This window comes from Phocoena sinus, chromosome 1, assembly GCF_008692025.1.
Source record: "Phocoena sinus isolate mPhoSin1 chromosome 1, mPhoSin1.pri, whole genome shotgun sequence".
NCBI lineage: Eukaryota > Metazoa > Chordata > Mammalia > Artiodactyla > Phocoenidae > Phocoena > Phocoena sinus.
Genome location: NC_045763.1, coordinates 139,121,795 through 139,145,831, shown reverse-complemented (window position 1 = coordinate 139,145,831; position 24,037 = coordinate 139,121,795). Strand labels below are relative to the sequence as shown.

Genomic DNA, 24,037 nt, shown 5'->3' with positions numbered 1-24,037 from the left:
ACGGTGCGGGCCTCTCACTATCGCGGCCTCTCTTGTTGTGGAGCACAGGCTCCAGACGCACAGGCTCAGTAGTTGTGGCTCACGGGCCCAGTTGTTCCGCAGCATGTGGGATCCTCCCAGACCAGGACTCGAACCCGTGTCCCCTGCATTGGCAGGCAGATTCTCAACCACTGTGCCACCAGGGAATCCCCACCCAAGGCCAATTCTGAGCTTTCAGAAATGTAACTCAGATCCTTCTCCTGCCTACAGCCCTCCACGTGCTTAGAATAAAATCCTAAACGTCTTCCCTGCTTACAAGGCCCTTGCCTGTGGGTCTCCCTCAAACCTCTGTGACTCCAGCACCAGCCTGGCTCTTCTGCCTCCAGGACTTTACCAGCTGCTCTTGCTGATCTGCCACACGTGCCCTCCAGATCTTGTGTGGCTGAGGCCTTGTCATTCACTTCTCTTCCCCTATGTCACTTCTGCAAAGAAGCTGGCCCACACCTTACCTTCTCTGTTTCAGCTTCTTCCCTTCTCTCCTTATCATTAGCTGAATTTATTTTACACTCATAGCATTTTATTCAAATGTCACCATACTATAGGTACTGTTCTGTTACTTGATTTTTTCCCCCTCTAACAATGTGTCTTAGAGTTCTTCCATGTCAGGCCTTCTTCATTGTTTTTAATGGCTGCATAATATTCCTTTAGGTGTATATACCATAATTTGTCTAACATCTTTTATATTGATTTCTGATTTTTTACTATTACAGATAATGCTAAAGTGAAACATCCTTTTGAACACATCTCTGTGCACATGTGCAAGTTTTTTTCTGTAGTATTCGTTCCTGGAAGTGGAATTGCCAGGTCAGTGGTTATGCCCATTTGTCATTTTGATAGATGCTGACCTCCATATTGCTTTCCTAAAAGGCTTAATCAATTTGTACTCCCACCAACAGTGTGTTAGAATGCATACCTCCCTTCATCCTCACTGACACTAATTAGTATCATTTTTTAAAATTGCCTTAAGGGATACACAACAATGGTATCTCATTTCACATCAGAATCCTAATGGCCATCTTAAGATTGTTTCCTGCTGGTGCCCCCTGGAGTCATACCTCCAAGTCAGTTCAGGGAGAAGCAGCAAAAATCTCTGTGAGCTCTGAGAGTTTCATAAGACCAATGGAACCTTTCAGAACAGTCTCCTCCATCGCACCAGAAACCTCTGTGCCCCGTGCCAGCAGGGCTCAGTCCATAACCTGGAGAGCAGTGGGCCAGGCTGACATTTCCTGGATGCGGCTCTCTCTCCCATCCATCATCCGAACACACCCGGCAACTCAGCTAATGCTCTAAAGTGAGTGGAAATCTGCCCAAGTGCAGCACACCCCACCCCCACCCTCGGTCTTGGCTTCGCTGACATGACTCAGAACCCTTTCTTTGGTTTCACGTAAGGACAAGTGGAGATCAGGGTCTGGAAAGAGTCAGACTCCTGGTCTCCAGAGGTGGCTTCTCAAGCCGAGAGGGGCACATCTGCTCTCCTAAGGATAGGACAGGACGAGAGAGGTAGTGAGCGCCAAGAAAAACATCTCATTGGGGATACCGGCAAGCATTGCAGGTCAAAAGTAAGACTTCTCAAACTTCCTACTCCCACAGTGGCAAGGTGCATGTTTTTAGAAAGAGTTTTTGAATTTTTCTTGTTATAACTTTGGTTATAAGGAAAAAATCTCAGTTTTCCACCTTCCTACGTAGGGAAAAACCCAGTTCTTCCCTGCTATGAGACCCTTCCTTGTGTGTCTCCTTTACCCCTCATACAAAACACACTTCTGCCACTTCTGGTGACCAAATGTTTGGAGGTTTTTCTCCACAACAGGCAGTTTCTGCCCCACCGGCCTGGTGTCCTACAATTTATCTCACTTCTGACACTATCTATCCAGAGATAGCATCAGATCCCACAGGCTAAGGGCTCAGTCCCACAGGACTGTCCCATTCCCCCCAGACCCTAACCCTAACCCCTCACCTCGCTCCACACACATACTTCAGACACCAGTAGAAAGCTCACGTGCTTTCACCTGTGCTTCTGACCAAACTCTACAGATGCGAGGTTCTAAAAACTCCCTCCTTGGGTTAATTTGCTAGAGCAGCTCACAGAACCCAGGGAAACACGTTCACCAGTTTATTAAAGGATACGATACAGATGAACAGCCAGCTGAAGAGATACACAGGGTGAGGTCTGGGAGGGTCCCGAGCGTAGGAGCTTCTGTCCCCGTGGAGCTGGGGTGTGTCACCCTCCCAGTGATATGTTCACCAGCCTGGAAGCTCTCTGAACCACCTACTACTGGGATTTTTATGGAGGCTTCCTCACGTAGGCACGATCAATTATTAATTCCATTTCCAGCCCCCTATCCCCTCTCTGGAGGATGGGGAGGGTGTGGGGGTGTGGAGCTGAAAATTCCAAGCTTTTAATCATGGCTTGGTCTTCCTGGTGACCAGCCTCCACCCAGGAGTCATCTGGGAACTCACCTAGAGTCACCTCATTAAAACAAAAGATTTTCCTTGTGCTCTCATTACTTAGGAATTTGCAAGGGTTTTAAGAGCCCTGTGTCACTGACGGGGTCAAGGACAAATACTAGAACAATAGATGCGCCTAGGTTTCTCATCACTTAGGAAGTTACAAGGGTTTTAGGAGCTCTGTGCCAGGAGTTGGGGGCACAGACCAATATATATATATTTTCTATTATCTCACACTTTCCTCCCCAAAGGAGTTGTTAGGCTTTCCCAAGAAAGAAAAGTATGGTCAGTGTTTCCTGGGCGCTGGTGCTATCCTGAGCTCTTTGCATCTACTATCTAACAATCCTGTGAGCTGAATAATTTTATTATCTTCAGCTTAGAGATGAGTCAGCAGCCAGAGCAGCTGAGTAACTAACCCAAGATCACCCAGCTAGTAATGCCTGGGGCAGGATTTTAAACACAGGTTCAACGACTGGGGCAGGATTTGAACCTAGAGCCTATAAAATTGTACTCCATTGCCTCCTAGGTCGGCTCGGTGTCCAAACTTAAGGAGTTGTAAAGGCTTTACTTTGGGGTGTTTATAAGTTATTGTACATTTCTTTACTTATAGGTTTCTTTAAAGAGGAAATTCCAAAATAACACTGAAATTACTTTTAAACTGTGTCATTTCTGTGACCCTGAAAAAGTCTAACACATGTACATTTTTTGTGAGCTGATTTCTTTTCTCCACTTCTGTGAGAGCTGATACTTGTTCTTTGGTTCACGTGCACGTAAAAGAAAAAGACGGCAAGATTCAGTGGTAGACCGGGCACCCTGGTGGAGGCAGGGTTAGGGTGACAACTATATTGATTTACTCCTGCTGCTGTAATCAATTATCACAAACTTTTTGGCTTAAAGAAACAGAAATTTATTATCTTGTGGTCTGGAAGTCCTAAAATCAAGGTGTGTTCTTCCTGGAAGCTCTGAGGGAGATCTGCTCCCTCGCCTTTCCCAGCTTCCAGAGGCTGCCTGCATTCCTGGTCCCATGGCTCCTTCCTCCATCTTCAAATCTCCCTCTGATTCTGTTGTTACATCTCCTCTGAGTCTCACCCTCCTGCCTTCCCTCTGTGATTTCATGGGACTCCCCTGGATAATACAGGAAAATCATCCTGTCTCAAGATCCTTAATTTAAGTCACATCTGCAAAGTCCCTTTTGCTATGTTAAGGTAACATATTTTCGGGTTCCAGGGATTAGGACATGGACATCTTTCGAGGGCCATTTTTTATTTGTTTGTTTGTTTGTTTTTGCGGTACGCGGGCCTCTCACTGTTGTGGCCTCTCCCATTGTGGAGCACAGGCTCCAGACGCGCAGGCTCAGTGGCCATGGCTCACGGGCCCAGCCTCTCCGCGGCATGTGGGATCTTCCCGGGCCGGGGCACGAACCCATGTCCCCTGCATCGGCAGGCGGACTCTCAACCACTGCGCCACCAGGGAAGCCCTCGAGGGCCGTTATTTAGCATAACACACCAACCGTCTCAGTTTGCTGGGGACTGAACGGTCTTCCCGATCATAGAACTTTTAGTGCTAAAACTAGGAAAGTTTTGGGCAAAACTGGGCAGTCAGTTGCCCTAGCTAAGGGGGCCCTTATTTCCAGAAGATATTTCTACTGACTCTTGGGGAAGCAGAGAGGAAAGATGAACACAAATAAGAAAGCTGTGAAGAAAACAGCGTTTTTCCAATAGCGTTCTGTAGGAGAAAAGCAACTTTTAACCTTTAAGAAATCCTACCCTGCACTACAGCCTCAGGAGGACCACGTCCTTACAAAAAAGGAAATTTCTTGGCCTCATGTTCTCCACTTGTTTTACTTAATAAAGGCAAAGCTATTTCCTCAATAAATCCTACTGCAAAGCCTGAATTATCCCTAAATAAGAAGCCATTCAAAAAGGTTAATGGTTAATGAAGTGTGGAGTAACAGACTTGTAGTTAAAAATAGAGCCTGATTCCATGCAAATGACAGAGACTCGTCTCCTTAATGTGAAGCTACGGTGGGTTTTCTACATCATGTGTCCTCCTCCTGCCTTTATTCCTTCCCCCTCACCTTCCACTCTAGCCACGCCTCCCTCCCCAATCCACCCACCCACCCAGTTATATTTAGTATTACAGTCTGCAGGGTTCTCAAATAATTCTCTCATGTGTTTGTGAGTCTCACTGAAGGGTTCTTGTATATATTTAGCTCTCTATTTCTGAGGCAATAAATAGAAAAAAGCTTTTTCAACAGTGGGTGAATTCCAAGAAGCTTGTAGCCTGGTCCTGGTTTGAAAGGGGTGACGGCTGGAGATCTGGAGGTGGGACGGAGGGGGGCTTTTCAAGTGGATCGGATTTGAATGGAGACTTCTGGGGTGGCACATGGCAGCTGGGACGTATGAGAGGTTCACCCCAGCACTGCCTGTCAGAAGTGAGAGTTGAGGAAATGAGGGTCATAAATCATTTCCCAGCTGTGAAGACAAAGGGACTCCAATCCTCCCAAGCTAGAGGTAGCGGAGCAAATAAGATCGGCGGTAAAGAGGGAGTGACTGTGCCACACTGTTTCCCTGACAACCAGTTCAGGGCTGCAAAAGCCAGACAAATGGTTAAAAATCCAGGAACTAGAGGAAAGCCAAGCATGCAAGGGGTTCTGGGAAGCACTGATTACTTTCCTGGGTCGGTTCATACAGCCTGAGGCATGCGCAGTGGGGGTGGGGGGGGCAGCTGGTGAGAGTTGACAGATGGTCAATAGGAGACTGGATTCTGTGTCCAGGGGAGCTTCTCAAGGTTTCCAGGGCTGCTCTGCACATGACTGTGTTCAGGGACCTCAGCCTGATCCCCATGTGCATCCAAGCTCAGACCACCTCTTCTGCTGGTCAGCCGCTAGCCACAGACACTGGGCAGAAGAATGCACCAGATCTGGGCATGCTGTCACCTCCTCGGGAAACGTAGCTTCCATCACGTGCCTTCCCGAGTCAGATAGGCGGGACTAAGACGCTTTCACTGTGAAGAAAAATCTGTGCTCTCATGACCTCAAGGGGCTTCATATTTCATTGCTTCTCCTAGAGTTGCAGGTAACGGGTTTGAGGAAGGGGAGAGGCCACTGGGTGAATCCAGTGAGGGGTGAATCCACATCCTCTCCCCCAGTTCCACTGAGGCACAATGGCATGCACTTGTAGCTGGCTATAGCAAGGGCAGGGCTGATTCATGAAGAGCTCAGCTAACTGCTCCCTGGGGTAAGTCTGTAAATCCCTGGGGGGGAGTAAGCCTGCTGCACTTATTTTAGGGGGCTCTTAGCCCACTCAGCTAATGATGTCCAAGGGGTGGCATGGTGGGCTCCCATTGTCCCACCCATGGATCAACGTCAGAGAAAATACCACTCTTTCCTACTCATTTCAGACTCAAGTAGGAATCTCACTTGACAACTGTCTTATGCCTTAGGCTGGACAACTCAGAGAGGCAGGTATGACTGACTGTTTCACCCAGCCAGGGGCGTGTGATCGCCCGGCTCCCTGCTTCCCAAAAGGATTGAGACTGGAGGGTTTGGGACTAGAGGAAGATCCAGAAAGATGCTCAAGTCGTTTGGGGGACACCCTCAGTGACAGTGGCTGAAAATGGTATCATTGCTTTTCAAAGAAGCCAAGCCATAGAGCCTGGAGACTCCACTCATGACTCAGTTCATCTGCTCACATCGCCTTGTCCCCCTGGAATGAGTGTCTTTCTTCTGTTTCAAAATGTAGGCTTTGCTATTATTTAGGTGTGGCAAGGCCAACAGATCAGGAGATGATTGCCATTGAAAAGATACGTATACTCACAGATCCCAAGAGGAGAGGACATGACAGGTTTCAGGGGTGGGGGGCCACATGGGGAAGCACCAGGGCCAGTCAGGAGGCAGAGAGATGGGGTGAGACATGGGGAAGAGCCTTTGTTGTGGTTTCTGTAGGAAGGGGGAGAGGCAGGGTAAGCAGGATTGGCTAGTGTGAATGATTTCAACAGGCTCTGTGACATAGGAGCTGTCTCTAGTATGGTACCTGGCTCTGGGGTGATTAGGGCAGGGGAATAGTGGCCCTAAGTGTGAGAGCCAGATGGAGGCGGTGGTACGGGAAGGGTGCATTCTAGAGTGAGTTGTTTTCCATCTCTAGGATAAGTTGTTTACTATCTCTAGGAACTGGCAAACTCTTGGAGGGTGGCCCTTCCAGGGTCAGCAAGGGCCCAAATGTTAAAGCATCAGAAAACAGAAAATTAAAAGACAGAGTGAATATACCTTCCTCTTCTCTGCTGTCAGGACCCAGCTCAAGTCTCATCTGTTCTAGGAAAGCTTCCCAGGCCACCCCATCCCACTGGGATTGCTCCCTCCCCTGAAGTCCTATAGCACTTAAGGTCTCTGCTGTTCATTTTGGTATTGATTAAGCAGAGGATGCCATGTCCTTGCATTGAAAACCTAAGCTCCCTAGAGATAGGGATTGTGTCTTTTACTTCTCTATGTCCCCTATAGCACCTGGCAAAGAGCCTTGAACATAATAAACACTCATTAAATTTTTGTTAGGGAATGCCCGAGGTTCAGCTTGCTAGGCCACAAGGATGGTTCCCTTAAAAATATTTTTTTTTTAGCCCCTGAGCAGGAATAACTCTGCCTAGAGGGACTCACAGTTTGTTTTCTTCCTTTATTAGCAAGTGCTTTCTGAGATTTAGAATGTTTACAAATCCAAACTGCCTTTGTGAAATTCACAAACAAGGAAAATGCAGGCAGCTCTAGCTGTGAATACAACTCAGAAAAGATCATTTCTAATTGCAGCTGAAAAGGAAAAATCAAGTTAGTATTGATGTCCTGACCACAGTGTTTCCTCCATTAACTGCCTGGAAGAGGAGAGTAGATTACGCATCAGCCAGGTTCACTGAGTAGCCAGGAGGCAGACGAGACATGTCTGTTTCATGTCTCATGAACTATTATTAATGGACAAATCACCTGTGTTGTGTCTATCCTCAGCTGGTGGGTCCAGCACAGCCTGTCGGGAAGGTAGATTTACCTGGTTCCAAGTGGCCTGGAATGAGTTGTGAGACACAGTGGATCCTTGGGTACCAAGGACAGGACATGACAATGCCACTGGGAGCCTCGGGCTCCTCCTCTGTGAGACTAGGAGCAAGGAAAGTAGACCAAATGGAGGGTGGGTCAGACCAGCATGTAAAATGTGAGAGTGATTTGGTTCTGTCCCCGGGACAGAGCTGACGGACAACAATAGACCACAACTTGGGAAGCTTGGCATGAAATTAAATTCCAGGGCCCTAGCTACGGCTTTGCCAGTGGGTTACCTGCCAGTGTTGAGAAATGCCCTTGTCATGCAAAGTGGTGGTAGTGGTGGAGTCGAGGAGGGAGGAGAACTTCTTTTGTGGGTACCCTACCATTGCGGGGGCTGCCCCACCTGTCTGTAGTCCCTTGCTATTCAAAATATAGTCTACACACCAGCAGCACTGGTCTTATTTGGGAGCTTATTAGAAATGCTGCATCTCAGGCAGGGCCAGGAGTGGGGTGAGGCCAAGGGGGATGGCCCCCTCCAGTGCAAAATTTAAGGGGGCACCCCGAAACTCAGTAATCAAAATAAATAATATTTTTAAAAATCAAAATTAATGCAAAAACCCATGATGAAGAAAATATCTTTTTTTTTTTTTTTTTTTTTGCGGTACGTGGGCCTCTCGCTGTTGTGGCCGTGGCCCCTCCCGTTGCGGAGCACAGGCTCCGGACCTGCAGGCTCAGCGGCCATGGCTCACGGGCCCAGCTGCTCCGTGGCATGTGGGATATTCTTGGACCGGGGCACGAACCCGTGTCCCCTGCATCGGCAGGCGGACTCTCAACCACTGCACCACCAGGGAAGCCCGAAAATACCATAATTTTAAATGAAGAAAGGATCTGACCCAGCACTTGAATGATCCTGCCCCTCTCACCTCACCCTAATCAAGGCCCTGATCTCAGGCCCCACTCAGACCCTTGAAATCAGAATCTACATCCTAAAAAGATCCCCAGAGGATTTACATGGACATCAGCTTGAGAAGCACTGCTTTCAATGACACCTCCCGGCCTTAACAACCCAAAATCTTGGAATCCAGATAGTAACAAAACTGCAAAGGGATGAGGAAAGATAAATTTCCAGAAGCATCTAACCCCCGAGTTTTCTAGCCATTTGCTTGGATTTGCACACTGCCACCTTAAAATTATACATTGTTTGGTGGTTTAGTGTGAATTCTTTAAAAACATTTTCTTTTGAACCAAATATAGATTCATAGGGAGTTGCAAAGATAGTACCGAGAGATCCCATGTGCCCTTCACCCAGTTTCCTGAAATGCTTACATTTTATGTAACTACAGTACAATATTAAAATGAGGAAATTGACATTGGTATAAAGTGTATGTGTAGTTATATGTGATTTTATCACATGTGTAGATTCATGTAACCAACGCAATTAAGATACAAAACGAGTCCACCACCACAAAGATATCCCTAGAGCTACAGCTTTATAGTCACTCCCACTTCCTTTTCCCGTACCCCCATCCCTAACCTTTGGCAACCACTAATCTGTATAATTTCTGAGAATGTTATGTAAATGGAATCATACAGTATGCAACCTTTAGAGATTGGCTTTTTTTCACTCAGTGTGATGAACTGGTGATCTATCTCAATTGTTGCATTTATCCTTTTTCCTTTTTGTTTGTTCCAAATCAGTTTGTTCCTTTTTTGTTGCTAAGTAGTATTCCATGGTATGGATGTACCACAGTCTAACCATTTAGCTATTGTAGGCCATTTTATTTGTTTACTGTATTTGGTTGTTACAAATAAAGCTAATATGAACAATCATGTACAGGTTTTTATGTAGACATGGTTTGATTTCTTTGGGATAAATACCCAGGAGTGCAACTGCTGAGTAATATGGTAAATGTATGTTTAGTTTTTTAAGAAACTGCCAAACTAGTTTTCAGAGTAGCTTGCCATTTCACATTTCCACCAGCAATGTACAAGGAACCCAGTTTCTCTACATCCTTGACAGCACTTGGTATTGTCATTCTTTTTTCTTATAGCCATTCTATTAGTGAATAGGTATATCTCCTCATGGTCTTAATGTACATTTCCTCATGCTTAGGTGTACTAAACATCATTTCATGTGTTTATTTGCCATCCATCTGTCCTCTTCAGTAAAATGTCTTTTCACGTCTTCTGCCCATTTTCTAATTGGATTGTTAGTTTTTTTACTGTTAAGTTTTGAGGGTCCTTTCTATGCTCTAAATATGAATCCTAAGACATGTGGATTGCAAATATTTTCTCCCAGCTTATAAATTGTTTTTTTAATCCTCTTAATAGGGTCTTTTGTAGAAAAAAAAAGTTGTTTATGAAAGTCCAATTTATTGCTTTTTTTTCTTTTATACATCCTGTTTTTGGTGTCATGTCTTAAGAGTCTTCACCAAGCCCTGGACCCAGAGATTTTCTTGCATATTTTCATCTAAAAGTTTTATAGTTTTACATAATTTAAATCTATGATTCATTTTGAATTAACTTTTGTATAGAGTGTTTTTGTTTTTATTTTGTTTTTGGTCTATGGCTGTCCAGTTGCTCCAGCACCCTTTATTGAAAAGACTACCCTTCCTCCATTGAATTGTTTTTGCACCTTTGTCAAAATTCAGTTGGCCATCCTTGTATGGGGCTGTTTCTGGACTCTCTGTTCTAGTTCATTGATCTATGTGTCTACCTCTCTGCAAATACCTCACACTCTTGATTACTATAGTTGTATAATAAGGTTTAAAATTTAGACAGATAGATTTTCTCACTTTATTCCTCTTTTTTAAAAAATGGTATTAACTATTTCAGCTCCTTTACCTTTCCATATAAATTTTAGAATTATTTTGTCTTCATTTATGCAAAAAAGAAATTTTGCTGAGATTTTGATAGGAAGTACATTAAATTTATATATTAATTTGGGAAGAATTAATATCTTTGCTATGTTGAGTCTTTTAATCCATAAACACAGTATGTCTCAACATTTTGTTAGATCTTCTTTGATTCTTTCATCAGCATTTTGTAGTTTTTAGCATATAAGTTCTGTATAAGTTTTATTATATTTATTCCTAAGTATTTTATTTTTTGAAAGGTTATAAGTCATCCTGTATTTTAAATTTCAGTTTCCATGTGTTTTTTTGCTAGCATATAGAAATACAATTGATTTTCTTATGTTGATCTTATATCTTATGATCTTACTGAACTCACTTATTAGTTCTTGGAGTTTCCTTGTAGATTTCTTGGGATTTCTAAGTAGACTTTCATGCCATATGCAACAGAGATAGGTTTTTTTTTTTTTCTTTTGATCTCTTTGTCTTTGATTTCTTTTTCTTGCTTTGCTGAGCTAGCTAGAACTTCCAGTACCATGTTGAATAGCAGTGGTAAGAGCAGCTGTCCTTGCCTTGTTCCTGATCTCAGGGAGAAAGCATTCAGTCTTTCGTCATTAAGTATGATGTTTGCTGTAGGTTTTCATGGATGTTCTTTATCATGTTGAAGAAGTTCCCTTCCATTCCTACTTCTCTGAGTTTTTATCATGAATGAATGTTGAATTTTGTCAACTGCTTTTTCTGCATCAATTGATATAATCATGTGATTTTTCTTCTTTAGCCTGTTAATGTGATGAATTACACTGAATGATTTTTCAAATATTGAAACAGCCTTCCATCACTGGATTACATGCCACTTGGTCATGGTGTATAATTCTTTCTATATATAGCCAGCTTCTATTTGCTAATACTTTGCTAATGATTTTTGCATGTTTTGTACTCTGCCTGGTTTTGATGTCAGAGCAATAGTGACTTCATAAAATGAATTGGAAAGGGTCCCCTTCTTTTCTATTTTTTAGAAGAGACTCTAGAATTTTTTTTAAGTTTCAGTTTTAGTAAGGTGTAATTGACATATACAATTTTAAGATAAAGTGTACATCGTGTTAATTTAAGTATACATTGTCAAAGGATTCCTCTCATGTAGTTAATTAACACATCTGTCACCTCACATATTTACATTTTTTTGGTGAGAACATTTAAGTTCTACTCTCTTAGCAAATTTAAATTAGATAATACAGTGTTATTGCAATACTGTGATTTATAAGAAATATAGATGTGGTCATTCAGATGTCCACATACATGTTTCTCATGTATATTTGGTCTTTGTGCACAGTTTCTGGCTCACAGCTCCCCAAACCCTTGGAATTTCCTGAGTAATAAGAACAATGGAGGCATCCTTTGTTATAATACTTGGTCTCTTGCTTCAGTTCCTTTCCACCACAACTAGGCTAATGTTGATGAGGTGACTTTTGGAAAGCAACTAAGAGAAGAAGATAGGAACTTTCAGCACCACCGTCTGATTTCTGGGGAAGAGGTGGGGATGTAGGTTGAATCAGTCACCAATAGCCAATGATTTAATCATTCATGCCTAAATAATGAAGCCTCCATTAAAAACCCAAAAAGCAAGGGGTTTGAAGACCTTCTAGGTTGGGGAACCAGAATGCTTCCACATACCACTGTGCCATGCCCCAAATTCCATGAGACCCCCAAACTCCACAAGTACAGAGACTCCTTTGTTCTGGACCCCACCATATGTATCTCTTCTTCTGGCTGTTGATTTGTATGTATCCTTTAATACCCTTTGTAATAAATTGATAATCTGGTAAGTAAACGGGTTTCCTGAGTTCTGTGAGTTGCTCTAGTAAATTAATCAGATAAACGAGGTGGTTGTGGGAGCCTCTGATTTATAGCCAGTTGGTCAGAAATACAGGTAACAACCTGGATTTGTGACTGGCATATGAAGTCCAAGGAGTGGGTCATGGGAAACTCCGATTTGTAGCCGCGTGGTCAGTCAGAAGCACAGTAACAACCTGAGCTTGGAATTTGTCATCCGAAGGGGAGGAGGCAGTCTTGTAAGACTGAGCCCTTAATCTGTGGGATCCAAAGCTCTCTCCAGGTAGATGAGTCAGAATTGGGTTGAATTGTAGGACACCCCACTGGTGTCCAAGAATTGCCTGGTGGTACAGGAAACACACACACACACATGCACACACACACACGCACACACATTGGAATTGGGTGTTAGACTCATTTTACTTATCAATCAATTATAGTCACCATGTTTTTTTTTTTTTTTTTTTGCGGTACACGGGCCTCTCACCACTGTGGCCTCTCCCGCTGCGGAGCACAGGCCCCGGACGCGCAGGCCCAGCGGCCACGGCCCACGGGCCCAGCCGCTCCGCGGCATGTGGGATCCTCCCGGACCGGGGCACGAACCCATGTCCCCTGCATCGGCAGGCAGACGCCCAACCACTGCGCCACCAGGGAAGCCCAGTCACCATGTTTTACATTAGATCCTTCTGTGGCATTGGTTTTCATTCTTCTTTAAATGTTTGGTGAAATTCTCCAGTAAAACCACATGGGCATTATGCATTTTTATATTCAGAATTTGACTTGATCCTCATAACAACCTTGGAAAGAAGGCATTTAACAGATATGGCAACTTAACGCTCAGAGAAATTAAGTGACTTACCCAAGATCCAGAAGTCCTATGATCCCAAGTTCACTGTTGTTTCCACAGTACCACAGTTCCTGAGTTAGATATCACTAGACTTTTCAAGCATTTAGAACTTATATGGGAAACAAAGAAAGAGTAATTGTATCTGCTCCTTGGCCACTTATGTTTAGCTGGGTTCCAGTTTCTTTCTTTTTTTTTTTTTAATAGATCTTTATTGGAGTATAATTGCTTCACAATACTGTGTTAGTTTCTGTTGTACAACAAAGTGAATCAGCCATATGCATACATATGTCCCCATATCCCCTCCCTCTTCAGCCTCCCTCCCTCCCTCCCTATCCCACATCTCTAGGTCATCACAAAACACCGAGCTGATCTCCCTGTGCTATGCTGCTGCTTCCCACTAGCTATCTATTTTACATTTGGCAGTGTATATATGTCCACGCCACTCTCTCACTTCGCCCCAGCTTCCCCCTCCCCCACGCCGTGTCCTCAAGTCCATTCTCTACGTCTGCGTCTTTATTCCTGCCCTGCCACTAGGTTCATCAGTACCATTTTTTTTTTTAGGATTCCATATATATGTGTTAGCATATGGTATTTGTTTTTCTCTTTCTGACTTACTTCACTCTGTATGACAGACTCTAGGTCCATCCACCTCACTACAAATAACTCAATTTCGTTTCTTTTTATGGCTGAGTAATATTCCATTGTATATATGTGCCACGTCTTCTTTATACATTCATCTGTCAGTGGACATTTAGATTGGTTCCATGTCCTGGATATTGTAAATAGTGCTGCAATGAACGTTGTGGTACATGTCTCTTTTTGAATTATGGTTTTCTCAGGGTATATGCTCAGTAGTGGGATTGCTGGGTCATACGATAGTTCTCTTTTTAGATTTTAAGGGACCTCAATACTGTTCTCCATAGTGGTTGTATCAATTTACGTTCCCATCAACAGTGCAGGAGGATTCCTTTTTCTCCACACCCTTTCCAGCATTTATTGTTTCTAGCTTTTTTGATAATGGCCATTCTGACCGGCATGAGGTGATACCTCATTGTAGTTTTGATTTCCATTTCTCTAATAATTAGTGATGCTGAGCATGTTTTCATGTGCCTCTTGGCCATCTGTATGTCTTCTTTGGTGATATGTCTATTTAGGTCTTCCACCCATTTTTTAGTTGAATTGTTTGTTTTTTTTGATATTGAGCTCCATGAGCTGTTTGTATATTTTGGAGATTAATCCTTTGTCCACTGTTTCATTTGCAAATACTTTCTCCCATTGTCTTTTCATCTTGTTTATGGTTTCCTTTGCTGTGCAAAAGCTTTGAAGTTTAATTAGGTCCCATTTGTTTATTTTTGTTTTTATTTCCATTACTCTAGGAGGTGGGTCAAAAAAGATCTTGCTATGGTTTATGTCAAAGTGTGCTTTTCATGTTTTCCTCTAAGAGCCTTATAGTGTCCGGTCTTACATTTAGGTCTTTAATCCATTTGGAGTTTATCTTTGTGTATGGTGTTATATAGTGTTCTAATTTCATTCATTTATTGTAGCTCTCCAGTTTTCCCAGCACGACTCATTGAAGAGGCTGTCTTTTCTCCATTGTATAGTCTTGCCTCCTTTGTCATAAATTAGGTGATCATATGTGCATGGATTTATCTCTGGGCTTTCTATCCTGTATCATTGATCTATATTTCTGTTTTTGTGACAGTACCATACTGTCTTGATTACTGTAGCTTTGTAGTATGGTTTGAAGTCGGGGGTCCTGATTCCTCCAGCTCCGTTTTTCTTTCTCAAGATTGCTTTGGCTATTCAGGGCCTTCTGTGTTTCCATACGAATTGTAAAATTTTTTGTTCTAATTCTGTGAAGAATTCCACTGGTAATTTGATAGGGATTGCATTGAATCTGTAGATTGCCTTGGGTAATATAGTCATTTTCTCAATATCGATTCTTCCAATCCAAGAACATGGTATATTTCTCCATCTGTTTATGTCATCTTTGATTTCTTCCATCAGTGTTTTATAGTCTTCTCAGTACAAGTCTTTTGCGTCCTTAGGTAGATTTATTCCTAGGTATTTTATTCTTTTTGTTGCAATGGTAAATGGGATTGTTTCCTTAATTTCTCCTTCTGATTTTTCATTGTTGGTGTATAGGAATGCCAGAGATTTCTGTGCATTAATTTTGTATCCTACAACCTTACCAAATGCATTGATTAGTTCTTGTAGTTTTCTGGTGACATATTCAGGATTTTCTATGTATAGTATCATGTCATCTGCAAACAGTGACAGTTTTACTCCTTCTTTTCCAATTTGTGTTCATTTTATTTCTTTTTCTTCTCTGATTGCTGTGGCTAGGACTTCCAATACTATATTGAATAAGAGTAGTGAGAGTGGATATCCTTGTCTTGTTCCTGATCTTAGTGGAAATGTTTTCAGGTTTTCACCATTGAGTATGATGCTTGCTGTGGGTTTGTCATATATGGCCTTTTTATGTTGAGGTAGGTTTCTTCTGTGCCCATTTTCTGGAGTGTTTTTATCATAAATGGGTGTTGAATTTTGTCAAAAGCTTTCTCTGCATCTATTGACATAATCATATGGTTTTTATTCTTCAGTTTCTTAATATGGTGTATCACATTGATTGATTTGTGTATATTGAAGAATCCATGTATCCCTGGGATAAATCCCACTTGATCATGGTATATGATCCTTTTAATATGTTGTTGGATTCTGTTTGCTAGTATTTTGTTCAGGATTTTGCATCTATGTTCATAAGTGATATTGGTCTATAGTTTTCTTTTTTTGTGATATCTTTTTCTGGTTTTGGTATCAGGGTGATGGTGGCTTTGTAGAATGAATTTGGGAGTGTTCCTCCCTCTGCAATTTTTGGAAGAGTTTGAGAAGGATCAGTATTAGCTCTTCTCTAAATGTTTGATAGAATTCACCTGTGAAGCCATCTGGTCCTGAACTTTTGTTTGTTGGAAGATTTTAAATTATGGTTTCAATTTCATTATTTATGATAGGTCTGCTTACATTTTCTAATTATTCCTGGTTCAGTCTTGGAAAATTTTACCTTTCCAAGAATGTGTCCATTTCTTCATGGTTGTCCATTTTATTGGCATATAGTTGTTTGTAGTACTCTCTTATAATCCTTTGTATTTCTGTGGTGTCAGTTGTGATTTCTCCTTTTTCATTTCTAATTATTGGATGTGCGTCCTCTCCCATTTTTTCTTGATGATTCTGGCTATGGGTTTATCAATTTTGTTTATCTTCTCAAAGAACCAGCTTTTAGTTTTATTGATCTTTGCTATTGTTTTCTTCGTTTCTATTTATTTCCGCTCTGATCTTTATGATTTCTTTCCTTCTACTGACTTCGGGTTCTCTTTGTTCTTCTTTCTCTAGTTGCTTTAGGTGTAGGGTTAAATTGTTTATTTGAGATTTTTCTTGTTTCTTGAGGTGAGATTGAATTGCTATAAACTTCCCTCTTTCTTAGAACTGCTTTTGCTGCATCCCAGAGGTTTGGGGTCATCGTGTTTTCATTGTCACTTGTTTCTATGTATTTTTTTATTTCTTCTTTGATTTCTTCAGTGATCTCTTGGTTATTTAGTAGTGCACTGTTTAACTTCCATGTATTTGTATTTTTTACAGTTTTTTTCCTGTAATTCATTTCCAATCTCATACTGTTGTGGTCAGAAAAGATGCTTGATATGATTTCAATTTTCTTAAATTTTCTGAGGCTTGATTTGTGACACAAGATGTGATCTATTCTGGAGAATGTTCCATGTGCACTTGAGAAGAAAGTGTATTCTGCCACTTTTGGGTGGAATGTTCTATAAATATCAATTAGATCTATTGGGTCTACTGTGTCATTTAAAGCTTGCGTTTCCATATTTATTTTCTGTCTGGTTGTAAGTGAGATGTTAAAGTCCCCCACTATCATTGTATTACTGTCAATTTCTCGTTTCATGGTTGTTAGCCTTTGCCTTTTGTATTGAGGTGCTCCTATGTTGGGTGCATAAACATTTATAATTATTATATCTTCTTCTTGGATTGATCCTTTGATCATTATATAGTGTCCTTCCTTATCTCTTATAACAATCTTTATTTTAAAGTCTATTTTATCTGATATGAGTATTGCTACTCCAGCTTTCTTTTGATTTCCATTTGCATGGAATATCTTTTTCCATCCCCTCACTTTCAGTCTGTATGTGTCCCTAGGTCTGAAGTGGGTCTCTTGTAGACAGCATATATATGGGTCTTGTTTTTGTATCCATTCAGCCAGTCTGTGTCTTTTTGTTGGGGCATTTCATCCATTTACGTTCAAGGTTATTATCGATATGTATGTTCCTATTACCATTTTCTTAATTGTTTTGGGTTTGTTTTTGTGGATCTTTTTCTTCTCTTGTGTTTCCTGCCTAGAGAAGTTTCTTTAGCATTCGTTGTAAAGCTGGTTTGGTCATGCTGAATTCTCTTAGCTTTTGTTTGTCTGAAAAGCTTTTGACTTCTCCGTTGAATCTGAATGAGATCCTCGCTGGGTAATCTTGGTTGTAGGTTTTTCTCTTTCATCACTTTAAGTATATCCTACCACTCCCTTCTGGCCTGCAGAGTTTCCACTGAAAAATTAGCTGATAACATTATGGGGATTCCTTTGTATGTTATTTTTTGTTTTTTCCCTTGCTGCTTTTAATATTTTTTCTTTGCATTTAATTTTTGTTAGCTTGATTAATATGTGTCTTGGTGTGTTTTTCCTAGGGTTTATCCTCTGTGGGACTCTCTGTGCTTCCTGGACTTGGGTGGCTATTTCCTTTCCCATGTTAGGGAAGTTTTCCACTGTAATCTCTTCAAATATTTTCTCAGTCCCTTTTTTTTTCTCGTGTTTCTCTGGGACCCCTATAATTTGAATCTTGGTGCATTTAGTGTTGTCCCAGAGGTCTCTGAGATTGTCTTCAATTCTTTTCATTCTTTTTCTTTATTCCGCTCCTTGGCAGATATTTCCACCATTTTGTCTTCCAACCCACTTATTCATTCATCTGCCTTGGTTATTCTGTTATTGATTCTTTCGAGTGTAGTTTTCATTTCAGTCATTGTGTTGTTCATCTCTGTTTGTTTTTTCTTTAGTTCTTCTAGATCTTCTAGAAATGTTAAACATTTCTTGTATTTTCTCAATCCGTACCTCCATTGTATTTCTGAGTTTCTGGATCATCTTTACTATCATTACTCTGAATTCTTTTTCAGGTAGATTGCCTATTTCTTCTTCATTTATTTGGTCTTGTAGGTTTTTACCTTGCTCCTTCATCTTTGACATAGTTTTTTTGCCATCTCATTTTTTTCCTTTTTTTTATGAGTGGGATTGTGTTCCTGTCTTACTGGTTGTTTGGCCTGAGGCTTCCAACACTGTTGTTTGTAGGCTGTTGGGTAGAGCTGGGTCTTGGTGCTGAGATGAGGACCTCCAAGAGACCTCACTCTGAACAATATTCCCTGCTGTCTGAGGTTCTCTGTTAGTCCAGTGGTTCGGACTTGGAGCTCCCATCTCAGGAATTCGGCCTGACCCCTGGCTCATGAACCAAGATCCTGCAAGCTGGGCATGGCAGCAAAAAAAAAAAAAAAAAAAAAGATGAACAATAACAAAGTAAAAAATAAAATTAGACTAGGAAAGTAACTACTATGTTAGAAAAAATATAAAAATAAAAGTATAGATGAAATAACAACCAGAAGGTAAAACAGAACCACAATAGTAAAAAGGAGGAGGAGAAAAAAGGTGGAAAAGGCCTTGGCTGTGGAGGGCGGGGACTAAGCAGTGGTGAGGTTTCGGCACTGGGTGGGGCCTATGCTTAGTAGCCACAGGGCTGGAAAAGGCAGGGGTGGGGTGGGGTAGAGATTAGGCTCAACAGAACAGAAGGGGCCCAGGCGTGCCTCCCACCTCTGGTCTCAGAGTGGGGAGGCACCCCACCTGGCAGCCCAGCAGGCTTCCTGGGCTCTAGTGGGCAGGACAAATGCCCTCCATTCCTCTCTTGCTCCTCCTGTCCTGGAGGGTTCCTCCCACCTGCCTCTCCTGATCTCTCCCAGCCTCTAAGCCCCCAGGACCAACCCAGCCCAGAGGGAACCTCTGAGGGCATAGGACCCAGCCAGAGAGAGCCAGGCAGACTTCCCTGGCCGATTGGGCAGTGGAAATGCTGGGCCCCCTCCCCTCTGATCCAAGCCCCCGAGGGTCCCTCCAGGCCATGGGAAGCCCTCCCCCATCTCAGCCACCCCTCAGGGGTGCTGGTCCTGTCTGGACTCCACTTCTCTTCCACCCTCAGTCCCCCCATGTCCTACCGGTTTACTTGGGGGTTCTTCCCACCTCCTTGGGTGTTGGGGTCTCCCACTAGTGTCCGGCAGGCACCCTAGTTGTGGGGAGACACGAACTCTGCGTCTTCCCACACCACCGTCTTGACTCCTCCAAGATTAAGTCCCTCCAGTTTCTTACTTGCCTGACATTCCATACAAATTAGAGGATACTAAGGCAACAAGCGAATTGCAGAATATAAAACCTAGCACTATTAGTACAGTCATAAAGGTATGGTCTGAAATATTGATGACATGGCATTGCATTGACACATCCAACTGCAAAGCCCCAGAGGCAAAGCAAACAGAATGTCTGGAGAGAGGAGGAAATCCATGGTCCCTGAACATTCTCTGGGAAGTTTTGATGGGTCATCTTCTTCCTTTATCCCTCATCACCTGGCCCAAAACTTCCTGCCAGGAATGATTGTCTCCTTTAAGGCAGGATTTTTCACCATCTTCACTATCCCTCTGTGAGTTTTTCTTCAAGCTCAGAGCATGTCACTCCCCATGTCCAGTAGCCTTCAATGATTCCCTATTATCTATACTTTTCATCTTTATGGTTATTGTCAATGTATGTCTATTGTTCGCAAACTTTAGAGAGCAAAAGAATCACCTGGGGAAACTAATTTTAAAAGTAGACTAAGTCCCAATCCCAGAGATTTCGACTCAGTAACTCTGGACGAGGACCTAAAAATCTGCATTTTAATAGCCTCTCCCTGGTAATTCCATCGCAAGTGGTCCATAGAATGCATGTTGACCAAACAGTAGCATAAAAGTCACACTCCTTGCCTGGCTTTCAGGACCCTTTGAAGTTTGATTCCCACTTGCTTAGCCAACAGTACCCCTCCCTCACCCTCACCCCACCCCTACCAGGCCCCCTATAGCCTAACCCTAGTAGTTAAGACTAAACCAGTTGATAAGCATACTTTAAACTGTGCAATTTCTGAATATTTGCTGGAACTCCTCACACTCCTTGGAAAGACGAAATTACCTCCCTTGTCCCTTTTCCCACGTGCCCTAGTATCTCACAGAGTTGTTCAAACTATAGCTTGCCACGCATTACTAGGGTGTGACCAGCTTTTTATTTAAATTTGTAATTACTAGCATAGAATGTACTAGAAAATATTGTAACATGTGTTTCAGTTAATTATACATAAACATACATATGTATGTATTGTGCCAGGATATAAAATGTATTTCTTACTGTGGGTTGTAGTAAAACACCACCACCAACAACAACATTGAAAGCCACAGCTATAGCATTCACCCAATTTGCCTCTCACTAGAGCTTTCTGTTTCTCTATTATTGTGAACCTTTGGAGAATAATAAATAAAGCCACTCTTATCCCTCTAGGATCCATCATGGTATTTTGTGCTCAATAAATGTTAACTGAATTGATTTGACTGCATGATCACAATCATGACTCTTCTGTGTTTAACTATTTCAGATCAGGAATCCTTTTTTAGGGTGTAGGCTTGGGGCTATCCCTTTCAAAAATTGCTTCTTTGTGAGACAGTGAGCTTTGGAGCATTGCCAGGGGAAGTGCCCCCTCATCTTGGCCAGAGGGAAAGGATAACATTTTCTAAGGCAATGAGGTTGCTTGGTGCAACCTATTTCCCTTGGAAATTCTGGAGTGTGGTCTGAGGAATGGAGTGGGTGGCTCTCCTGACAGACATGGCCCCGTGGAAGGAAACCCTAAGGGAAGGTGGCTACATGAGCTTCTAGGTATGAGCATTTGTTGAACAAGCATTACTCAATAAACAAGCCACTGTGCTGAGTGCTTAAGAGCCCAAGAAGTCTCTGGCATGGGTGACAGACTGAACTACTTGTGGATTGCTTTTCTTAAGCCTGTACAGTGTGTCAAGTGGCAACAGAACAAGCCAAGGTTGTTTGAATGTAAATCGTCTTACACTCTCCTTGCTTTTCACGTGCATGTTAACTGCACATCTCCTTTAGCTGTGCATTTGGGACCTCTTCTCTACAGCAAAGTCCCTGGCTTTGAAGAATTCAGTACAGAAGGGGAGTAAAGACACAAACTTTCAGAAACAATTTCCAGATCATATCCCTTGAACAGGATGCACAGGGAGCTAGTAGGTCAGTAAGTCCAGCAAAGGGGGATGTTGCCAGGGTAGGCATGCTGGATGAGGGGTGGAGCTGAGCTTCACATGAAAAGCTTGGGTAAGTGGAGAGCAAAGAGAGGACACTTTTTCTAAGATAGGGAGACGAAGGAAGGTCTGGCTTATTGCAGCAGAGGGTATGTGACAGCCAAAGCCCATATGGAAATGATCTTAAGGAAGACTGGGGTATAAAGGGAAGAGAGGAGGGGGCTATAGAATTTATTCAGATATCCAAAAGGTTTTGCTACAAGGCCTTCAATTTATTCTTGACTCAGAATAAGATTTGGAAACTAGTGAGGTAATATCACTCTTTTAAAAAGCAAAGATGACATACGTTATAATGTTAGAAACTGACAATACTAAATGCTGGTGAGGATGTGGAGCAACAGGAACGCTCATTCACTGCTGGCAGGAATGCAAAATTGTACACCCACTTTGGAAGATAGTTAGACAGTTTCTTACAAAATTAAACATACTTTTACTGCATGTTCCAGCAATCACACTCCTTGATATTTACCTGAGTTGAAAATTTATATCCACTCAAAAACCTGCACATGAATGTTATGTCAGCTTTATTCATAATCAGTGAAAACTGGAAGCAACCAAGATGACCTTCCATTCGTGAATGAATAAACAAACTGTGGTACATCCAGACAATGGACTATTATTCAGCAGTAAAAAGAAATGAGTTATCAGGCCAGGAAAAGACATGGAGGAACCTTAAATATGAATTGTTAAGTGAAAGAAGCCAGTCTGAAGAGGCTACATAGTGTGTGATTCCAACTATTTGGCATTTTGAGAAAGACAAAACTATAGAGATAGTAAAAAGATCAGTGGTTACCAGCGGTTGGAAGGAGGGAGAGAGATGAATAGGTAGAGAGCACAGTGGATTTTGAGCGTGGAGGAACTATTCTCTATGAAACCAATGTGGACACATATCATTATGTATTTGTCAAAACCCGCAGAACCATACAATACAAAGAGTGAATCTCAATGTAAACTATGTCCTATAGTTAATAATAATGTGTCAATGTGGGCCTATCAAATGTAAAAATTATACCCCACTAATGCAAGATAGTAATAACAGGGGAAATGGGGTGTGTGGGGGGGAGGTCGGAAGATGGGGGGACTGAATACATAGAACTCTATGTACTATCTGCTTAATTATTCTGTAAATCTAAAACTGTACCAAAAAAATAAAGTTTATTAATTACTTTTTTAAAAAAACTTTAAGAGATTTCACATCGAAAGAAAAAAAAGAGGCAAATGTGGTGAGAATTAAAATTTTTAAGAGAGCAAGCAGGGTGATCCTGGAAGCTTGCTTGTAAACTATACAGCCAGTTTTGCCACCCAAGCCCCTGTTCCCTTACAGAATCCCTCACCTACACAGTAAATCCATACCACCTTCCCTCAGCTGTGGTAGCTCAGGACCTGTTGGATTTGTACAATGAACCACCTTAGAAGAAAGACAGAACCAAAATCTTCATCACTTCTTAGTTTGCTAAATTGTCTCATGAAAATGAAATTGGGCTTGTCTGGTAAATTTGAAAAAGCCAACATCATGACTTTTTTTCAGCCGAAGAAAAAGGCTTTTCTCTGGCCGAACTTTTCTCAACCGACTGTAATGTTGGTTTTCTGGTCTGATTGTTAATTCTCCCTAATTATGTAGAAGGCCCTTTAAATTTGCTTTGGTGATTTTCCTCTTCTGAGTAACTCCATGAGGCAGTCAGCCCACCTTTCATATTATAAGAAGGCTTCTTCTTTTTTCTTTTTAAAAAATGACTCCTTCACTTCGGAATAATTTCTGCTTGTGATCATAATGGTTAATTCCAATCAGTTGCTCTTTTGGCTTTGAGTGAGGTGCTTGTTTTAAATCTCTCGGAGCTAGTCCAGCACTGGACCTTTAAACCTGGATTAATCCCCTTGACTTCTAAATCCTTTTGCTTTGGGGGCTGAAATCTGGTTCCATAACCTTTTGAATCACCAATGTTTGCTTTGAAAGTTGGCACTTTCTATTTAAATGGCAAGAAAGATGGGAAATAAGCCTTACGGAGCTGAACGTATTGATTTCAATGATCACCTCTAATCCACACCTTTCCTCTTTAATAATGTGAGGTTTTCTTCTCTTAATTAGAAAGAGCCAGAGATTATCTACACAAAACTGGAAGGTTTATTGTCATTGGTGGGATTGTGTCTCCTGTCCATGACTCCTATGGAAAACAGGTGGGTTCTTCCTTTGCCCCTCTCCTCCCTAACCCCCCTTCCTGACCTGATGCTTCCTCTGATGTAAAACTGCTCCACTGCCATCTACGATTCCTGGAAACGCAAAACACCCATTAGCAGGTGTCCTGCTTCCCATCTCTGGACCACAGTCAGACCTGAGCGAATGGGGCTTGGGCAGCAGCTGGGAGGAACAGCTGCTGGCGACCAGGCCCAGTCAGAACTCATCCATGCCATGTGACTCGGCACGGATGCCAAACTGTGGGCTGGTTATGGGCTGGGCAATCTTTCCTGGGATTTTAGGAGAAAAAGGCCGGTGCCTCCTATAATCGGATTTAAAATTCATTTCCCTGC

General features: G+C 42.2%; 1 protein-coding gene across 1 annotated transcript in view; it reads left to right on the top strand.

Annotated features, from left to right (window-relative positions):
- NMNAT2 (nicotinamide nucleotide adenylyltransferase 2) overlaps nucleotides 1-24,037 on the top strand; it is a 199,385-nt gene that overhangs the window by 134,961 nt on the left and 40,387 nt on the right. Inside the window, exon 4 of the mRNA XM_032632226.1 lies at nucleotides 23,598-23,686. Within this exon, the coding sequence (XP_032488117.1) occupies nucleotides 23,598-23,686 (89 nt within the window). The remainder of the gene's footprint in view (nucleotides 1-23,597; nucleotides 23,687-24,037) is intronic.